Source organism: Pristiophorus japonicus, chromosome 1 (genome assembly GCF_044704955.1).
Source record: "Pristiophorus japonicus isolate sPriJap1 chromosome 1, sPriJap1.hap1, whole genome shotgun sequence".
NCBI lineage: Eukaryota > Metazoa > Chordata > Chondrichthyes > Pristiophoridae > Pristiophorus > Pristiophorus japonicus.
Genome location: NC_091977.1, coordinates 462879636 through 462899549, shown reverse-complemented (window position 1 = coordinate 462899549; position 19914 = coordinate 462879636). Strand labels below are relative to the sequence as shown.

The 19914-nt window shown below is 54.7% G+C and overlaps 1 protein-coding gene across 1 annotated transcript in view; it reads right to left on the bottom strand.

The window, feature by feature from the left end:
* lrrc69 (leucine rich repeat containing 69) overlaps positions 1 to 9288 on the bottom strand; it is a 208438-nt gene extending 199150 nt beyond the window's left edge. Inside the window, exon 1 of the mRNA XM_070893857.1 lies at positions 9110 to 9288. Coding sequence (XP_070749958.1) covers positions 9110 to 9286 — 177 coding nt within the window. The 5' untranslated portion in view covers positions 9287 to 9288. The remainder of the gene's footprint in view (positions 1 to 9109) is intronic.
* Positions 9289 to 19914: the final 10626 nt, after the last annotated feature.

Sequence of the window (19914 nt, the reverse complement as noted above, 5' to 3'; positions counted from 1 at the left end):
TAAAGTTTGAATCCGCGTTCATTACTTTATAGGTATCTCTAGTTGTTGGCACCAACACATCTTGGTATTCTGATTTAGTATTTACCCACCTATGAGAGGCTGCAGCAATATCACAAATTATTTTCAAACCTCTGAATTCAAGTAACAAAGCAGGAACTAACAAAAGTGCAAATAGGACTGAGTTCCCTGAATTTGTTGAGAGAATTGTGGGGGCCCACATTGGTACACCATCTACAATTTGGACACCCCTACTCTAGGTAACAGCAGCACAAAATCACTTTTTAAAAAAAACTACTTTTAACATTGTGAGCTGTATTGCACAAACAATTAGAAGATGTGACTGCCAGGTTGGTCAAAAATGTGGGTTTTAAGGTTTGCAAATGAGGCGAGAGAATTCAGAATGTTCGCCAAGAGCAGGGGTGGAGCGGAGGGGTGGTCCGTTGGTTGTGGGGGGCGGGGGGTGGTCCATTGGTTTGGGGTGGTGCGGGGGTGTCCGTTGGTTGGTTGGAGGGTCTGTTGATTGGGCGGGGGGGGTGGGAAAGAGGGTGGGTCTGTTAGTTGGGGGGGGGGTCTGTCCGTTGGTCTGGGGTGGGGGGGGGGGGTTTCACTATTTGTTGGTTGGAGGGTCTGTTGGTTCTGCGGGGTCGCTTCTTGGTTGGGGGCGGTCCGTTGGTGGGGGTCTGTCGATCCATTGGTTGGGGATTGCAGTGGGGGCGGGGTCGATCCGTTGGTTTGGTGGGGACACAGTCGGTCTGGTCATTGGGGGAGTCAGGCCATTGGTTGGGGGGGGGGGGGGGGGGGGGTTGTCGGTCCGTTGGTAAGGGTGGGGGTCGGTCGGTCCATAGATTAGCGGGGAGCATTCCGTTGGTTGGGGGAGAGAAGTGGGGTCAGTCTGTTGGTTCGGGGAGGGGGACTGGGTCGGTCCATTGGCTTGGGGGTTCCGGTCCGTTGGTTGCAGGAGTGGTCAATCCGTTGGTTGCTGGGAGGGGGGGGGGGGGGGGGAAGGGTCAGTCCATTGGTTGCGGGGGGGGGGGGGTCGCTTCTTTAGTTGGGGTGGGGGGGGGAAGCGGTCTGCTGGTTGGGGGGAGGGGTAGTCCGCTGGTTGGGGGAGAGGGAGGGGGGTTCGGTCCGTTGGGTGGAAGGGGGGGGGCAGTCAGTCTGTTGGTTGGGGGGGGGGGGGGGTTGGGGGTAAGAGAATCAAGGTCTTTCCATTGGGTGGGGGAGCTCTGTCCCTTGGTTGCGGGGTGGGGGCACGAGGCCCATTAATTGGGGAGAGATGCGGTCTGTTGGCTGGGGGCGGGGGAGTAGGGGGTCCGGCGGTTGGGGAAAAAGTCCATTGGTGGGCGGAGGTCCTTTGGTTGGGGTGGGGGGGGGGGGGGGGGGGGCATCCGTTCTTTGGGGGAGGGGGGGGGCGTGAGGGTCGGTCCGTTGGGCGGGAGGGTTGGTCCGTTGTGTGAGGGGGGGTGGGGGTGGGCGGAGGATCAGTCCGTTGGCTGTGGGGGGGGGGGGGGGGGGGAGGGGAGGGGCTCGTTCCATTGGTTTGGGGTGGTGGGGGGGGGGGGGGGCAGGCAGGTAGGTCTGTCCATTGGCTGAGAGATCCGTTGTTTGGGGTGAGGGGGGGGCAACTGGTCTGTCCATTGGCTGGGGGTGCGGGGATCAGTCCATTGGTTGCAGGGGGAGGGGGTCGGTCCGCTGTTTGGGGGCGGGGGGTGACAGAGGGAATTAGGTTGGTTCATTGACTGCGGGGGGGGTGGGGGGAGGGGCACGGGGGCTCGGTCCATTGGAGAGGGGGTGGATCCGTTCCTTTTGGGGGGGGGGGTGGAGGTGGGATGAGGGTCGGTCCGTTGTGGCGGGGGCAGCAGAGGATCAGTCTGTTGGCTGGGGAGGGGGGGTCCATTGGTTGGGTGGGGGGGCTTGGCACATTGGTCGAGGGGGGGGGTTGGGCTCAGTTCGTAGGTTTGGGAGGGGATCCGTTCTTTGGGGGGGGGGGGAAGAATGACGGTCGGTCAGTTGGTTGGGGGGCCTCAGTCCATTGATTCGGGGGGCTCAGTTCATTGGTTCGTGGGCTCCGACTGCGGGGGGGGCAGTTGTGTCGGACCATTGCCTGGGGGGAATGGAGATCAGTCCGTTGGTTGGGGGGGGGTCCATTGGTTTGGGGGTCGGGGAGAGGGTCTGTTGCTTGGTGGGGGGGGGGAGAAAGAGAAAAAGAGGTGCGTTGCTTGGGGGGGGGGGGGGAAGAAGAGACGGGGGGAAGGAGAAGAGACGGGGGGGGGAAGGAGAAGAGACGGGGGGGGGGGAAGGAGAAGAGACGGGGGGGGGGGAAGAGAAGAGACGGGGGGGGGGGAAGAGAAGAGACGGGGGGGGGGGAAGAGAAGAGACGGGGGGGGGGGAAGAGAAGAGACGGGGGGGGGGGGAAGAGAAGAGACGGGGGGGGGGGAAGAGAAGAGACGGGGGGGGGGGAAGAGAAGAGACGGGGGGGGGGGGGGAAGAGAAGAGACTGGGGGGGGGGAAGAGAAGAGACTGGGGGGGGGGGGAAGAGAAGAGACTGGGGGGGGGGAAGAGAAGAGACTGGGGGGGGGGGAGAGAAGAGACGGGGGGGGAGAAAAGAGACGGGGGGGGGAGAAAAGAGACGGGGGGGGGGGAGAAAAGAGACGGGGGGGGGGAGAAAAGAGACGGGGGGGGGGGAGAAAAGAGACGGGGGGGGGGGGAGAAAAGAGACGGGGGGGGGGGGAGAAAAGAGACGGGGGGGGGGGGAGAAAAGAGACGGGGGGGGGGAGAGAAAAGAGACGGGGGGGGGGGGGAGAAAAGAGACGGGGGGGGGGGAGAAAAGAGACGGGGGGGGGGGAGAAAAGAGACGGGGGGGGGGGAGAAAAGAGACGGGGGGGGGGGAGAAAAGAGACGGGGGGGGGGAGAAAAGAGACGGGGGGGGGGGGGAGAAAAGAGACGGGGGGGGGGGGAGAAAAGAGACGGGGGGGGGGGAGAAAAGAGACGGGGGGGGGAGAAAAGAGACGGGGGGGGAGAAAAGAGACGGGGGGGAGAAAAGAGACGGGGGGGGAGAAAAGAGACGGGGGGGGAGAAAAGAGACGGGGGGGGAGAAAAGAGACGGGGGGGGAGAAAAGAGACGGGGGGGGAGAAAAGAGACGGGGGGGAGAAAAGAGACGGGGGGGGAGAAAAGAGACGGGGGGGGAGAAAAGAGACGGGGGGGGAGAAAAGAGACGGGGGGGGAGAAAAGAGACGGGGGGGGAGAAAAGAGACGGGGGGGGAGAAAAGAGACGGGGGGGGAGAAAAGAGACGGGGGGGGAGAGAAGAGACGGGGGGGGGAGAGAAGAGACGGGGGGGGAAGAGAAGAGATGGGGGGGAAGAGAAGAGATGGGGGGGAAGAGAAGAGATGGGGGGGAAGAGAAGAGATGGGGGGGGAAGAGAAGAGATGGGGGGGGAAGAGAAGAGATGGGGGGGGGAAGAGAAGAGATGGGGGGGGGAAGAGAAGAGATGGGGGGGGAGAGAAGAGATGGGGGGGGAGAGAAGAGATGGGGGGGGGGAGAAGAGATGGGGGGGGAGAAGAGATGGGGGGGGAGAGAAGAGATGGGGGGGGGAGAGAAGAGATGGGGGGGGGAGAGAAGAGATGGGGGGGGGAGAGAAGAGATGGGGGGGGGAGAGAAGAGATGGGGGGGGGAGAGAAGAGATGGGGGGGGGAGAGAAGAGATGGGGGGGGAGAGAAGAGATGGGGGGGGGAGAGAAGAGATGGGGGGGGGAGAGAAGAGATGGGGGGGAAGAGAAGAGATGGGGGGGAAGAGAAGAGATGGGGGGGAAGAGAAGAGATGGGGGGGAAGAGAAGAGATGGGGGGGAAGAGAAGAGATGGGGGGGAAGAGAAGAGATGGGGGGGAAGAGAAGAGATGGGGGGGAAGAGAAGAGATGGGGGGGAAGAGAAGAGATGGGGGGGGAAGAGAAGAGATGGGGGGGGAAGAGAAGAGATGGGGGGGGAAGAGAAGAGATGGGGGGGGAAGAGAAGAGATGGGGGGGAAGAGAAGAGATGGGGGGGAAGAGAAGAGATGGGGGGGGAAGAGAAGAGATGGGGGGGGAAGAGAAGAGATGGGGGGGGAAGAGAAGAGATGGGGGGGAAGAGAAGAGATGGGGGGGAAGAGAAGAGATGGGGGGGAAGAGAAGAGATGGGGGGGAAGAGAAGAGATGGGGGGGGGAAGAGAAGAGATGGGGGAAGAGAAGAGATGGGGGGGGAAGAGAAGAGATGGGGGGGGAAGAGAAGAGATGGGGGGGGAAGAGAAGAGATGGGGGGGAAGAGAAGAGATGGGGGGGAAGAGAAGAGATGGGGGGGAAGAGAAGAGATGGGGGGGAAGAGAAGAGATGGGGGGGAAGAGAAGAGATGGGGGGGAAGAGAAGAGATGGGGGGGGGAAGAGAAGAGATGGGGGGGGGAAGAGAAGAGATGGGGGGGGGAAGAGAAGAGATGGGGGGGGGAAGAGAAGAGATGGGGGGGGGAAGAGAAGAGATGGGGGGGGAAGAGAAGAGATGGGGGGGAAGAGAAGAGATGGGGGGGGAAGGAAGAGATGGGGGGGGAAGAGAAGAGATGGGGGGGGAGAGAAGAGATGGGGGGGGGGAAGAGAAGAGATGGGGGGGGGAAGAGAAGAGATGGGGGGGGAAGAGAAGAGATGGGGGGGGGAAGAGAAGAGATGGGGGGGGAAGAGAAGAGATGGGGGGGGGAGAGAAGAGATGGGGGGGGGAAGAGAAGAGATGGGGGGGGGGGAAGAGAAGAGATGGGGGGGAGAAGAGAAGAGATGGGGGGGGGGAAGAGAAGAGATGGGGGGGGAAGAGAAGAGATGGGGGGGGAAGAGAAGAGATGGGGGGGGAAGAGAAGAGATGGGGGGGGAAGAGAAGAGATGGGGGGGGGGGAAGAGAAGAGATGGGGGGGGGAAGAGAAGAGATGGGGGGAAGAGAAGAGATGGGGGGGAAGAGAAGAGATGGGGGGGGAAGAGAAGAGATGGGGGGGGGGAAGAGAAGAGATGGGGGGGGGAAGAGAAGAGATGGGGGGGGGGAAGAGAAGAGATGGGGGGGGGGAAGAGAAGAGATGGGGGGGGGGAAGAGATGAGATGGGGGGGGGGGAAGAGATGAGATGGGGGGGGGGGAAGAGATGAGATGGGGGGGGGGGAAGAGATGAGATGGGGGGGGGGGGAAGAGATGAGATGGGGGGGAGGGGAAGAGAAGAGATGGGGGGGGGAAGAGAAGAGATGGGGGGGGGGAAGAGAAGAGATGGGGGGGGGGAAGAGAAGAGATGGGGGGGGGGGAAGAGAAGAGATGGGGGGGGGAAGAGAAGAGATGGGGGGGGGAAGAGAAGAGATGGGGGGGGGAAGAGAAGAGATGGGGGGGAAGAGAAGAGATGGGGGAGTGGGAAGAGAAGAGATGGGGGGGGGGGAAGAGAAGAGATGGGGGGGGGGGGAAAGAGAAGAGATGGGGGGGGGGGGGGGAAGAGAAGAGTGGGGGGGGGGGGGAAGAGAAGAGATGGGGAGGAGTCCGGCGGTCGGGGAGGGGTTCCCATTTGGGAGGTCGCAGGATAGCTCAGATGAATACGTGGCTTGAGCAATGGTGCAGCAGGGAGGGATTCAAATTCCTGGGGCATTGGAACCGGTTCTGGGGGAGGTGGGACCACTACAATCCGGACGGTCTGCACCTGGGCAGAATCGGAACCAATGTCCTCGGGGGAGTGTTTGCTAGTGCTGTTGGGGAGGAGTTAAACTAATATGGCAGGGGGATGGGAACCAATGCAGGGAGATAGAGGGAAACAAAAAGGAGGCAAAAACAAAAGACAGAAAGGAGATGAGGAAAAGTGGAGGGCAGAGAAACCCAAGGCAAAGAACAAAAAGGGCCATTGTACAGCAAAATTCTAAAAGGACAGAGGGTGTTAAAAAAACAAGCCTAAAGGCTTTGTGTCTTAATGCAAGGAGTATCCGCAATAAGGTGGATGAATTAACTGTGCAAATAGATGTTACCAAATATGATGTGATTGGGATTACGGAGACGTGGCTCCAGGATGATCAGGGCTGGGAACTCAACATCCAGGGGTATTCAACATTCAGGAAGGATAGAATAAAAGGAAAAGAAGGTGGGGTAGCATTGCTGGTTAAGGAGGAGATTAAGGCAATAGTTAGGAAGGACATTAGCTTGGATGATGTGGAATCTATATGGGTAGAGCTGCAGAACACCAAAGGGCAAAAAACGTTAGTGGGAATTGTGTACAGACCTCCAAACAGTAGTAGTGATGTTGGGGAGGGCATCAAACATGAAATTAGGGGTGCGTGCAATAAAGGTGCAGCAGTTATAATGGGTGACTTTAATATGCACATAGATTGGGCTAACCAAACTGGAAGTAATACGGTGGAGGAGGATTTTCTGGAGTACATAAGGGATGGTTTTTTTAGATCAATATGTCGAGGAACCAACTAGGGGGGAGGCCATCTTAGACTGGGTGTTATGTAATGAGAGAGGATTAATTAGCAATCTCGTTGTGCGAGGCCCCTTGGGGAAGAGTGACCATAATATGGTGGAATTCTGCATTGGGATGGAGAATGAAACAGTTAATTCAGAGACCATGGTCCAGAACTTAAAGAAGGCTAACTTGGAAGGTATGAGGCGTGAATTGGCTGGGATGGATTGGCGAATGATACTTAAGGGGTTGACTGTGGATGGGCAATGGCAGACATTTAGAGACCGCATGGATGAACTACAACAATTGTACATTCCTGTCTGGCATAAAAATAAAAAAGGGAAGGTGGCTCAACCGTGGCTATCAAGGGAAATCAGGGATAGTATTAAAGCCAAGGAAGTGGCATACAAATTGGCCAGAAATAGCAGCGAACCTGGGGACTGGGAGAAATTTAGAACTCAGCAGAGGAGGACAAAGGGTTTGATTAGGGCAGGGAAAATGGAGTATGAGAAGAAGCTTGCAGGGAACATTAAGACGGATTGCAAAAGTTTCTATAGATATGTAAAGAGAAAAAGGTTAGTAAAGACAAACGTAGGTCCCCTGCAGTCAGAATCAGGGGAAGTCATAACGGGGAACAAAGAAATGGCGGACCAATTGAACAAGTACTTTGGTTCGGTATTCACGAAGGAGGACACGAACAACCTTCCGGTTATAAAAGGGGTCGGGGGGGTCTAGTAAGGAGGAGGAACTGAGGGAAATCCTTATTAGCCGGGAAATTGTGTTGGGGAAATTGATGGGATTGAAGGCCGATAAATCCCCAGGGCCTGATGGACTGCATCCCAGAGTACTTAAGGAGGTGGCCTTGGAAATAGTGGATGCGATGACAGAAATTTTCCAACATTCCATTGACTCTGGATCAGTTCCTATGGAGTGGAGGGTAGCCAATGTAACCCCACTTTTTAAAAAAGGAGAGAGAAAACAGGGAATTATAGACCGGTCAGCCTGACATCAGTAGTGGGTAAAATGATGGAATCAATTATTAAGGATGTCATAGCAGTGCATTTGGAAAGAGGTGACATGATAGGTCCAAGTCAGCATGGATTTGTGAAAGGGAAATCATGCTTGACAAATCTTCTGGAATTTTTTGATGATGTTTCCAGTAGAGTGGATAAGGGAGAACCAGTTGATGTGGTATATTTGGACTTTCAGAAGGCGTTCGACAAGGTCCCACACAAGAGATTGATGTGCAAAGTTAGAGCACATGGGATTGGGGGTAGTGTACTGACATGGATTGAGAACTGGTTGTCAGACAGGAAGCAAAGAGTAGGAGTAAATGGGTACTTTTCAGAATGGCAGGCAGTGACTAGTGGGATACCACAAGGTTCTGTGCTGGGGCCCCAGCTGTTTACACTGTACATTAATGATTTAGATGAGGGGATTAAATGTAGTATCTCCAAATTTGCAGATGACACTAAGCTGGGTGGCAGTGTGAGCTGCGAGGAGGATGCTGTGAGGCTGCAGAGCGACTTGGATAGGTTAGGTGAGTGGGCAAATGCATGGCAGATGAAGTATAATGTGGATAAATGTGAGGTTATCCACTTTGGTGGTAAAAACAGAGAGACAGACTATTATCTGAATGGTGACAGATTAGGAAAAGGGGAGGTGCAAAGAGACCTGGGTGTCATGGTACATCAGTCATTGAAGGTTGGCATGCAGGTGCAGCAGGCGGTTAAGAAACAAATGGCATGTTGGCCTTCATAGCAAGGGGATTTGAGTACAGGGGCAGGGAGGTGTTGCTACAGTTGTACAGGGCATTGGTGAGGCCACACCTGGAGTATTGTGTACAGTTTTGGTCTCCTAACCTGAGGAAGGACATTCTTGCTATTGAGAGAGTGCAGCGAAGGTTCACCAGACTGATTCCCGGGATGGCGGGACTGACCTATCAAGAAAGACTGGATCAACTGGGCTTGTATTCACTGGAGTTCAGAAGAATGAGAGGGGACCTCATAGAAACATTTAAAATTCTGACGGGGTTAGACAGGTTAGATGCAGGAAGAATGTTCCCAATGTTGGGGAAGTCCAGAACCAGAGGTCACAGTCTAAGGATAAGGGGTAAGCCATTTAGGACCGAGATGCGGAGGAACTTCTTCACCCAGAGAGTGGTGAACCTGTGGAATTCTCTACCACAGAAAGTTGTTGAGGCCAATTCACTAAATATATTCAAAAAGGAGTTAGATGAGGTCCTTACTACTAGGGGGATCAAGGGGTATGGCGAGAAAGCAGGAATGGGGTACTGAAGTTGAATGTTCAGCCATGAACTCATTGAATGGCGGTGCAGGCTAGAAGGGCCGAATGGCCTACTCCTGCACCTATTTTCTATTTCTATGTGGGGGGATCTCGGTCTGTTGGTTCCGGAGGAGGGTGGGGGAGCTCAGTTCCTTGCTTTGGGGGAGTGGGTTCGGTCCGTTGGTTGGTCGGCGCGGGGGGGCGGGTTGAGAGAGAGAGAGGTCCGCTGCTTGGGTGGGGGAAGGCCCGCTGCTTGGGTGGGGGAAAGGCCGTTGTTTGCCGAGGAGGACGTCCGTTGTTTGCCGGGGATGGGGGTGTTCGGGTCCGTTCGTTCGGGGGAGGTCCGTTGCTTGGGATGGGGTTGCTCGCCAGCGGCTGCCGAGCCCCTTACGTTGTTGAGCGCCTGGAGCTCGGCGGGGAGCTCGGCGATCTGGTTGTTTCTCAGCAGTAGCCGGTTCAGTTCCCGTAATCTCCCCACCGCCTTCGGGACCCGCCTCAGCTTCTTGCCGCTCAGGTCGAGGAGCTTCGCATTTCCCCGAAGCGCTCGCAGTACCAACGTATCCGCCATTTCCAGCTCGTTCGTTCCGTCTCCAAGGAGATGCGCCGAGGCCCAGCGGGCAGCCGGGTGTGAGCGAGGGCGCCGCGCGCTCGGGGGGAAGGGACAGGAGGGGAGGGGAGGGCGCGCCCTCTATCGGCCAGGCCGCCGACTGACCCGTATTAACAGCAGAGCCACCCATTCTTGGCCTCCCTGCCAGTTTCTAAAATACTTCCACTTGTTTCCCAATTTATCTCGCCTCTTCCTCATGCCAACCCTCCCCCATTTAATGTCAGATCGAATCCAAATAAGTGAATTAATGCAAGTTTGCTCTGGTCGGAGTTTAGTACAAAAGGGGCTGATCACTTCGGCTATTTTTTCAATTGGGAGAATTAACGAAGAAAAAAACTAATCACATGATCTGAAAAACAATACACAGAATGCTAGCAATAAAGTGATCAGTGGCCACAGATAAGCAGCGATGGTGTGTGGGCGCTCTGAACTTCTGGCATGCTCCGTATTGGCTCACAGCTCTTGCAAATTGCAAATTGAATTCAAACATGTGCCCCCTTGTTAAAGGAGCACAACCCGCAAATTAACAAAAAAACGTGAAAAGGAACCTTAATAAATCAAATTAAAATTCTATTCCTGTTATGATGATGTACTCCAGTCCCTCCGATGCCCACCGGTCGCGGAAGTTCTCGAGCTGCCGGGGGACACCGCGTGCTCCATCTGCAGGAACATCCAGGCGCAAAAGAGAGGCAGGCATTTGGGCTGAATGACCCCCATATTGACTCACACTTGAAGGTGTTAACAGCAATTAATTGCCTCAAGTGTAAAGACAATCTCAAAACAAGGTTAGGGCTCACGGGATTGGGTGTAATAAATTAGCATGGATTGAGAGTTGGTTAACAGAAAACAGTAGGAATAAATGGGTCATCTTTGGGTTGGCAGCTTGTTACTCGTCGGGTGCCACACAGATCAGTGCTTGGGCCTCAGCTACTTAGTCTTTATCAATGGTTTTTGCCTTTCCCAATAGATCACGTGGCTCTGGTTGGGGTTAAGTGTAGAATGTTTTACTGTAAGGGGTGTCGCAGTTGTGGTGAGGCGGGTTGGTTGGGCTGGGCGCTCTTTGCCATTCCGTCATTGTTCATAGGTTCATATGTAACCTTTAGGGCTGCTGACCAAGGGCCGTGTGGCTCTTTGTCGGCCGGCACGGACACACTGGGCCAGAATGGCTGCCTTCTGCGCTGTAAATTTCTATGTTTCTATGAGGGGACTGAGTGTAATGTTTCCAAGTTTGCAGATGATACAAAGCTAGGTGGAAAATTTGTGAACAAGCAAAGAGGTTGCAATGGGGTAAGTGAGTGGGCAAGAAGGTGGCAGATGGAATATAATGTGAAATTATCCACTTTGGTAGGAAGAAAAGGAGAACACTTTTTAAATGACGAGACGAATAAATGTTGATATTCAGAGAGATTTGGTTGTGATTGTACACAAATCACAAAGTTAACATGGAGGTAACAGAAAGCAATTAGGAAGGTAAATTGTATGTTAGCCTTTGCAGCAAGGGGGTTGGAGTACAAGCGTAAGGAAGTCTTGCTGCAATTATATAGTGCTTTGGTAAGACCACACCATGAGTACAGTGTACCGTTTTGGGCTCCTTACCTAAGGAAGGATATATTTGCCTTAGAGAGGTTGTAACAAAGGTTCACTATATTAATTCCTGGGATGGGAGGGTTATTCTATGAGGAGTGATTGAGTAGAATGGCCTGATATTCTCTGGCGTTTAGAAGAATCAGGTGATCTCATTGAACTGTAAAACATTCTTGGAGGGCTTGACAGGGTCAATGCTGAGAGGCTGTTTCCTCTGATAAGAGTCCAGAACTAGGGGTATTAGTGTCAGGATAAGAGGTCAGCAATTTAGGACTGAGATGGGGAGAAAGTTCTTCACTCGGGGGTTGGAAATCTTTGGACTTCTCTACCTCAGTGTGCTGTGTATTCTCAGTCATTGACTTTACTCGAGATGGAGATCGATAGATTTTTGGACACTAAGGGAATCAAGGGTTATGGGGATAGGGCGGAAAAGTGGAATTGAGGCAAGTAAGCCATGATATTATTGAATGGCGGAGCAGACACAAGGGGCCATATGGTCTATTACTGCTCCCATTTCTTACATTCTTAAAATCACCACGTACCTGCCTCCTGCTCCATCACCACCAACAAAGGTGAAGAACTCATGATTTTCTTTGTATCAGAAATCAAGACTATCTTTTGCTGTCTTCATCCCATCCTTCCCTGCAGAACCGTAATGGTTTCTCAGAGCTAATAGGTCTGAAGGAGACAGAGGCAGTTGAGCAGATAACACAATTCCTGTTATACCCTTTGGTTGCAACAAAATAGTTGAGGGCACAATCAAGTTCCCCCTGATTAAAGGGAGGTCACACTCCAAGAACTTTTCAAGTGCCCCCTTGTTTTTTTTTGCGGGCACTACAAACACAAATTATACAAGTGCCCCCTGGCTAAAAGGGGAGGGGCAATAAATTCAACTTAGCAGTAACTTAAATCAAAGATGCTCACGGCCTTCCGCGAGAGGTGGGTGCCGGAGGGATTGGAGTGCATCATCACCCCCGGCAACTGTGTTTGCAAGCAGAAATGTACAAGGCAGAAACCATGAGTCTGCAACTGCCAGCAGGCCTCAGGTGACCCAGATGACTCAGAGTCCGCAACAAAGGATGAATGCAAGGCAATTCACACCTTGTTGGCGTTGTGGAGGCTTCCATTCAGCCTATTCATGCCGCTTCATAGGGTATGTTTGCAAGAGCTGTGGAACAATGGGGCACCTCCAACAAGCTTGCAGACGAGCTGCAAGCTCTGCAAAACATCCTAACCACTATGTGGCAGAGGAAGATCGGTCCATGGTTGATCAAAGCAACTTCGAGCCTCAGAGAGAGGAGGCAGTTGCTGAAGTACACAGGGTGTACACATTTTCAACGACATGTCACCTATAATGCTAAATGTAAAATTGAATGGTTTACCCATAGCCATGGAACTGGACACTGGCGCTAGCCCATCCATCATGAGTAAAAAGATGTTTGAGAGACTGTGGTGCAACAAGGCACTCAGACCAGCCCTGAGCCCCATCCACATGAAACTGAGAACGTACACCAAAGAGCTCATCACTGTCCTGGACAGCGCCATGGTCAAGGTCACCTATAAGGGCATGGTGTGCGAGCTGCCACTCCAAATTGTTCAGGCGATGGCCCCACACTGCTTAAAAGGAGCTGGCTGGGCAAAATCCGCTGGAACTGGGATGACAGCCAAGCGCTATCACATGTCGATGAGGCTTCATGTACCCAGGTTCTTTACAAATTTCCTTCCCTTTTTGAGTCAGGCATTGGAAACTTTTCCAGGGCGAAGGTGTGGATCCACTTGGTCCCAGAGGCACGACCCATTCACCACAAGGCGCGAGTGGTACCTCACATGGGGCCCAAGTTTCCACACGCGCCTAGAACGGCGCAGTCCCGATCTGGACGCCCGTTTGTCGCGCCACAAAGTGCGCCTAAAAAAATCCTCGGTATTCTCCACCTACTTGCAGGTCCTCTGGCCCTCGGCGCAGCCAGCACGAGCTGTGGGGGGGCAGAGCTAGGTCCCTGCGCTGAAAACAGTGCCGGGACCTCTGCACATGCGCACTACAGTGGGCACGCAAGTGCAGTAGCTCCAGGCGCCGAACTGTGTGGGAGGGGCCCGAAGCACGCAGCCCCTAGCCCTGGCTGAATGGCCTTACTGGGGCTGCGTGAATAAGGCTCCTCCCACGGCCAGCTCCTGCTCCCCCCACAACCAGACCCGACACTCGCTCCCCGCCCCCCCCGCCTCCGGACCAGACCCGACACTCGCTCCCCGCCCCCCCCGCCTCCGGACCAGACCCGACACTCGCTCCCCGCCCCCCCCGCCTCCGGACCAGACCCGACACCCGCTCCCCTCCCCCGCTGCCTCCGGACCAGACCCGACACTCGCTCCCCGCCCCCCCCGCCTCCGGACCAGACCCGACACTCGCTCCCCGCCCCCCCCGCCTCCGGACCAGACCCGACACCCGCTCCCCTCCCCCGCTGCCTCCGGACCAGACCCGACACTCGCTCCCCGCCCCCCCCGCCTCCGGACCAGACCCGACACCCGCTCCCCTCCCCCGCTGCCTCCGGACCAGACCCGACACCCGCTCCCCTGCCCCCCACTGCCTCCGGACCAGACCCGACACCCGCTCCCCTCCCCCCCTGCCTCCGGACCAGACCCGACACCCGCTCCCCCCCCCCGCCTCCGGACCAGACCCGACACCCGCTCCCCTGCCCCCCACTGCCTCCGGACCAGACCCGACACCCGCTCCCCTCCCCCGCTGCCTCCGGACCAGACCAGACCCGACACCTGCTCCCCCCCCCCCCGCCTCCGGACCAGACCCGACACCCGCGCCCCCCCGCCTCCGGACCAGACCCGACACCCGCTCCCCTCCCCCCCTGCCTCCGGACCAGACCCAACACCCGCTCCCCCCCCGCCCCCCGCCTCCGGACCAGACCAGACCCGACACCCGCTCCCCTCCCCCCCTGCCTCCGGACCAGACCAGACCCGACACCCGCTCCCCGACCCCCCCTGCCTCCGGACCAGACCCGACACCCGCTCCCCCCCCGCCCCCCGCCTCCGGACCAGACCAGACCCGACACCCGCTCCCCTCCCCCCCTGCCTCCGGACCAGACCCAACACCCGCTCCCCCCCCGCCCCCCGCCTCCGGACCAGACCAGACCCGACACCCGCTCCCCTCCCCCCCTGCCTCCGGACCAGACCTGACCCGACACCCGCTCCCCGACCCCCCCTGCCTCCGGACCAGACCAGACCCGACACCCGCTCCCCGACCCCCCCTGCCTCCGGACCAGACCAGACCCGACACCCGCTCCCCGACCCCCCCTGCCTCCGGACCAGACCCGACACCCGCGCCCCCCGCCTCCGGACCAGACCCGACACCCGCTCCCCCCCCGCCCCCCGCCTCCGGACCAGACCCAACACCCGCTCCCCCCCCGCCCCCCGCCTCCGGACCAGACCCAACACCCGCTCCCCCCCCGCCCCCCGCCTCCGGACCAGACCAGACCCGACACCTGCTCCCCCCCCGCCCCCCGCCTCCGGACCAGACCAGACCCAACACCCGCTCCCCCCCCGCCCCCCGCCTCCGGACCAGACCCAACACCCGCTCCCCCCCCGCCCCCCGCCTCCGGACCAGACCAGACCCGACACCTGCTCCCCCCCCGCCCCCCGCCTCCGGACCAGACCAGACCCGACACCCGCTCCCCCCCCGCCCCCCGCCTCCGGACCAGACCAGACCCAACACCCGCTCCCCCCCCGCCCCCCGCCTCCGGACCAGACCAGACCCGACACCTGCTCCCCGCCTCCCCCGAAGCACTTTCACACAGGTAGGAAGATGGTTTATTTAATCTTTTCTTTGCTTATAAATGTTTATTCAGGTTGGATTTATTTGTATAATATTTGTATAAGTATAAATAAGGATTACTTCCCTTCCGCCCCCCACCTCGTTCTGGACGCCTAATTTGTAACCTGCGCCTGATTTTTTAATGTGTAGAACAGGTTTTTCAGTTCTACAAAAATCTTCACTTGCTCCATTCTACTTTAGTTTGGAGTACGTTTTCACTGTGGAAACTTTTAAATCAGGCGTCAGTGGCCGGACACACCCCCTTTTGAAGAAAAAATTCTGTTCCAAAGTAGAACTGTTCTACCTGACTAGAACTGCAGAAAAAAAAATGTGGAGAATTGCGATTTCTAAGATAGTCCGTTCTCCACCAGTTGCTCCTAAAAATCAGGCGCGAATCATGTGGAAACTTGGGCCCATGATGAGCGAGAGAGTGGAAATCGAGCTGGACAGGCTGCAACGCGAGGGCATCATCTCCCCAGTGGAATTCAGCGAGTGGGCCGGCCCGATTGTTCCAGTACTCAAAAGTAATGGCACATTCAGGATTTGCAGCGATTATAAAGTAACTATTAATCGTCTCTCGCTACAGGACCAATAGCCGCTACCTAAGGCAGACAACCTATTTACGACGCTGGCAGGAGGCAAGACGTTCACCAAGCTCGACCTGACTTCGGCCTACATGACGCAGAAGCTGCAGGAGACTTCGAAGGGCCTCACCTGCATCAACACGCACGAGGGACTGTTCATCCACAACAGATGCCCGTTTGGAATTTGGTCGGCTGCAGCGATCTTCCAGAGAAACATGGAGAACCTACTCAAGTCGGTACCATGCACGGTGGTTTTTCAGGACATATTGGTCACAGGTCGGGACACCGTCGAGCACCTACAAAACCTGGAGGCGGTCCTCCAGTGACTGGATCGCGTAGGGCTGCGGCTGAAGAGGTTGAAATGCGTCTTCATGGCAACAGAAGTGGAGTTTTTGGGGAGAAAGATCGTGGCGGACGGCACTCGGCCCACAGACGCCAAGACAGAGACTATCAGGAACGCGCCTAGGCCACAGAACGTTACGGAGCTGCGGTCGTTCCTGGGACTCCTCAACTATTTTGGTGACTTCCTACCGGGGGTAAGCACCCTCTTAGAGCCCCTACATGTGTTACTGTGTAAAGGTGAGAACTGGATATGGGGGAACAAAATAAGTAATTGCTTTTGAGAAAGCCAGAAACATTTTATGCTCCAACAAGCTGCTTGTATTCTTTAACACGTGTAGCATGTGTTAGCATGTGATGCGTCATCGTACGGAGTCGGGTGTGTATTGCAACAAGCTAACGTTGCGGGGAAGTTGCAACCTGTCGCCTACGCCTCCAGGAGCTTGTCAAAGGCTGAGAGGGCCTACAGCATGATTAAGAAAGAGGCATTAGTGTGTGTGTTCAGGGTAAAGAAAATGCATCAGTACCTGTTTGGCCTCAAATTTGAGCTGGAAACCAATCACAAGCCCCTCATATACCTGTTCACTGAAAACAAGGGGATAAATACGAATGCCTCAACCCGCATACAAAGGTGGGCACTCGCACTATCAGTGTATAACTATACCATCTGCCACAGGCCAGGCACCGAAAAATGTGCGGATGCTCTCAGTCGGCAACCATTGCCCACTACAGGTGTGGAAATGGCGCAGCCTGCAAACTTGTTGATGGCGGCGCAGCCCCCAGACTTGTTGATGGTCATGGAAGTGTTTGAAAATGATAAATCACATGTCACGGCCTGCCAGATTAGGACTTGGACTAGCCAAGATCCTCTGCTGTCCCTGGTAAAAAAAACTGTGTACGGCATGGGAGCTGGGCCAGCATCCCCATTGAAATGCAAGAGCTAATCAAGCCGTTCCAACGGCGAAAGGACGAGCTGTCCATTCAGTCAGACTGCCTGTTGTGGGGTAACCACGTAGTGCTACCCAAAAAGGGCAGGGAGACGTTCATCTCAGATCTCCACAGCACACAGCCGGGTATAGTAATGATGAAAGCGATAGCCAGATCCCACGTGTGGTGGCCCGGTATCGACTCTGACTTAGAGTCCTGTGTACGGCAATGCAGCGTATGTGTGCTCAGTTGAGCAACGCGCCCAAAGAGGCACCACTAAGTTTGTGGTCCTGGCCCTCCAGGCCATGGTCGAGGATCCATGTTGACTATACGGGCCCGTTTCTCGGTAAAATGTTCCTGGTGGTGCTGGATGCTTTTTCAAAATAGATTGAATATGAATCAATGTCGGGAAGCACCGCCACCGCCACCATTGAAAGCCTGAGGGCCATGTTTGCCACCCACGGCCTGCCTGACATACTGGTCAGTGACAACGGGTCATGTTTCACCAGTGCCGAATTTAAATAATTCATGACCCGCAATGGGATCAAACATGTCACCTCAGCCCCATTTAAACCAGCTTCCAATGGGCAGGCAGAGTGGGCAGGACAAACAAACAGAGCCTTAAACGAGTCACAGAAGGCTCACTCCAAACCCGCCTGTCCCAAGTACTGCTCAGCTACTGCACGAGACCCCACTCGCTCACAGGGGTGCCCACGGCTGAGCTACTCGTGAAAAGGAAACTTAAAACCAGATTCTTGCTGGTTCACCCCAACCTACATGATCAGGTAAAGAGCAGGCGGCAGCAACAAAACTGTAAACGATGGTCGCGCCACTGTGTCACAGGAAATTGATCTGAATGACCCTATGTATGTGCTAAACTATGGAAATGGTCCCAAGTGGATCGCGGGCACGGTGATAGCTAAATAAGGGAGTAGGGTGTTTGTAGTCAAACGAGACAACGGACAAATTTGCAGAAAGCACCTGGACCAAACGAGGCTGCAGTTCAGACTGCCCTGAACAACCCACAGCAGACACCACCCTTTTCGAGCCCACAACACACACCCAAAGGATCAACGACACCCCACCGGCCCAGGAAATCGAACCCATCACACCCAACAGCCTAGCAAGGTCAGGCTCAGCACCAGCCCAGCGCGGGCACAGCCAACACATCAGAACAGACATTTGTACCGAGGCGGTTCACCAGGGAAAGAAAGGCTCCTGACCGCCTCACCTTGTAAATAGTTTTCACTTTGACTTTGGGGGCGGGGGAGGAAGTGATGTTGTGTATCTGTAAAGCATGCACTCCCATGTTCAGCCACCAGGGAGCGCATCCCCTGAAGTCCCAAGGGATGCCAGCATCCCTTGGGGGCACTGTATATAAGCCAGCCCCTAAGACTTGTTCCTCACTCTGGAGTGTCTTAATAAAGACTTGAGGTCACTGTTACTTTAACCTCCCTGTGTGCAGTCTCATCTGCGTTAGGAGCACAACACTTGCCACCCAGTAATGCTCATCAAGTCCTCTCCTCACCCCTAACCCTCCTCCGATCCATGCACTCTGCAACATTTTACTGAAAATTCTTCACCTTGCCATTGCCACCTCTTTCCCAGTCTTCAAAAGCCTTTCAAAATCTACCTCTTTGACCAAACCTTCTGTCACCTGCACCAACTTTTCTCCCTCATCATGCCGTCTTTTGACCTGCTGTGAAACACCCTGGAACATTGACACTATAAATGGCAACATTGTCATTAGTCCAAGTGTTGCTCACTGTAGCGCGACCATTACTCATGTTCTAAAAATGGGATCTGTTTTGTTGTACCTCACTGTTGAATAGATACACAAGTTTAAAAGCATTAAAGTGTTTGCAGCCTGCTTCACTCTTTCCCATCATAAAACTCATTTGCTAACATTTCCTTACATGCCAGTGGTGCTTGCTCAACTGAAATCAGTTGATTTTCCTTTTCGTTTCCACTTTGTCAGTTTTGTTGTGGAGTTATCGGAGATGGTCTGTGGCAAGTCACTGACAGGTGCAAATGGAGAACTCCAAACATGTGTGACATATTGAGGTATCATGTTTTCAAGCTGCACCAGGCATAATCCTCTCTCATTACACAACACCCAGTCTAAGATGGCCTCCCCCCTACTAGTTGATTCCTCGACATATTGGTCTAGAAAACCATCCCTTATGCACTCTAGGAAATTGATGGGATTGAAGGCCGATAAATCCCCAGTGCCTGATGGACTGCATCCCAGAGTACTTAAGGAGGTGGCCTTGGAAATAGCGGATGCATTGACAGTCATTTTCCAACATTCCATTGACTCTGGGTCAGTTCCTATCGAGTGGAGGGTGGCCAATGTAACCCCACTTTTTAAAAAAGGAGGGAGAGAGAAAAGAGGGAATTATAGACCGGTCAGCCTGACATCGGTAGTGGGTAAAATGATGGAATCAATTATTAAGGATGTCATAGCAGTGCATTTGGAAAGAGGTGACATGATAGGTCCAAGTCAGCATGGATTTGTGAAAGGGAAATCATGCTTGACAAATCTTCTGGAATTTTTTGAGGATGTTTCCAGTAGAGTGGACAAGGGAGAACCAGTTGATGTGGTTATATTTGGACTTTCAGAAGGCTTTCGACAAGGTCCCACTCAAGAGATTAATGTGCAAAGTTAAAGCACATGAGATTGGGGGTAGTGTGCTGACATGGATTGAGAACTGGTTGTCAGACAGGAAACAAAGAGTAGGAGTAAATGGGGACTTTTCAGAATGGCAAGCAGTGACTAGTGGGGTACCGCAAGGTTCTGTGCTGGGGCCCCAGCTGTTTACACTGTATATTAATGATTTAGATGAGGGGATTAAATGTAGTATCTCCAAATTTGTGGATGACACTAAGTTGGGTGGCAGTGTGAGCTGCAAGGAGGATTCTATGAGGCTGCAGAGCGACTTGGATAGGTTAGGTGAGTGGGCAAATGCATGGCAGATGAAGTATAATGTGGATAAATGTTTGTTTTTACCACCAAAGTGGATAACCTGAGAGACAGACTATTATCTGAATGGTGACAGATTAGGAAAAGGGGAGGTGCAACGAGACCTCGGTGTCATGGTACATCAATCATTGAAGGTTGGCATGCAGGTACAGCAGGCGGTTAAGAAAGCAAATAGCATGTTGGCCTTCATAGCGAGGGGATTTGAGTACAGGGGCAGGGAGGTATTGCTACAGTTGTACAGGGCCTTGGTGAGGCCACACCTGGAGTATTGTGTACAGTTTTGGTCTCCTAACCTGAGGAAGGACATTCTTGCTATTGAGGGAGTGCAGCGAAGGTTCACCAGACTGATTCGCGGAAT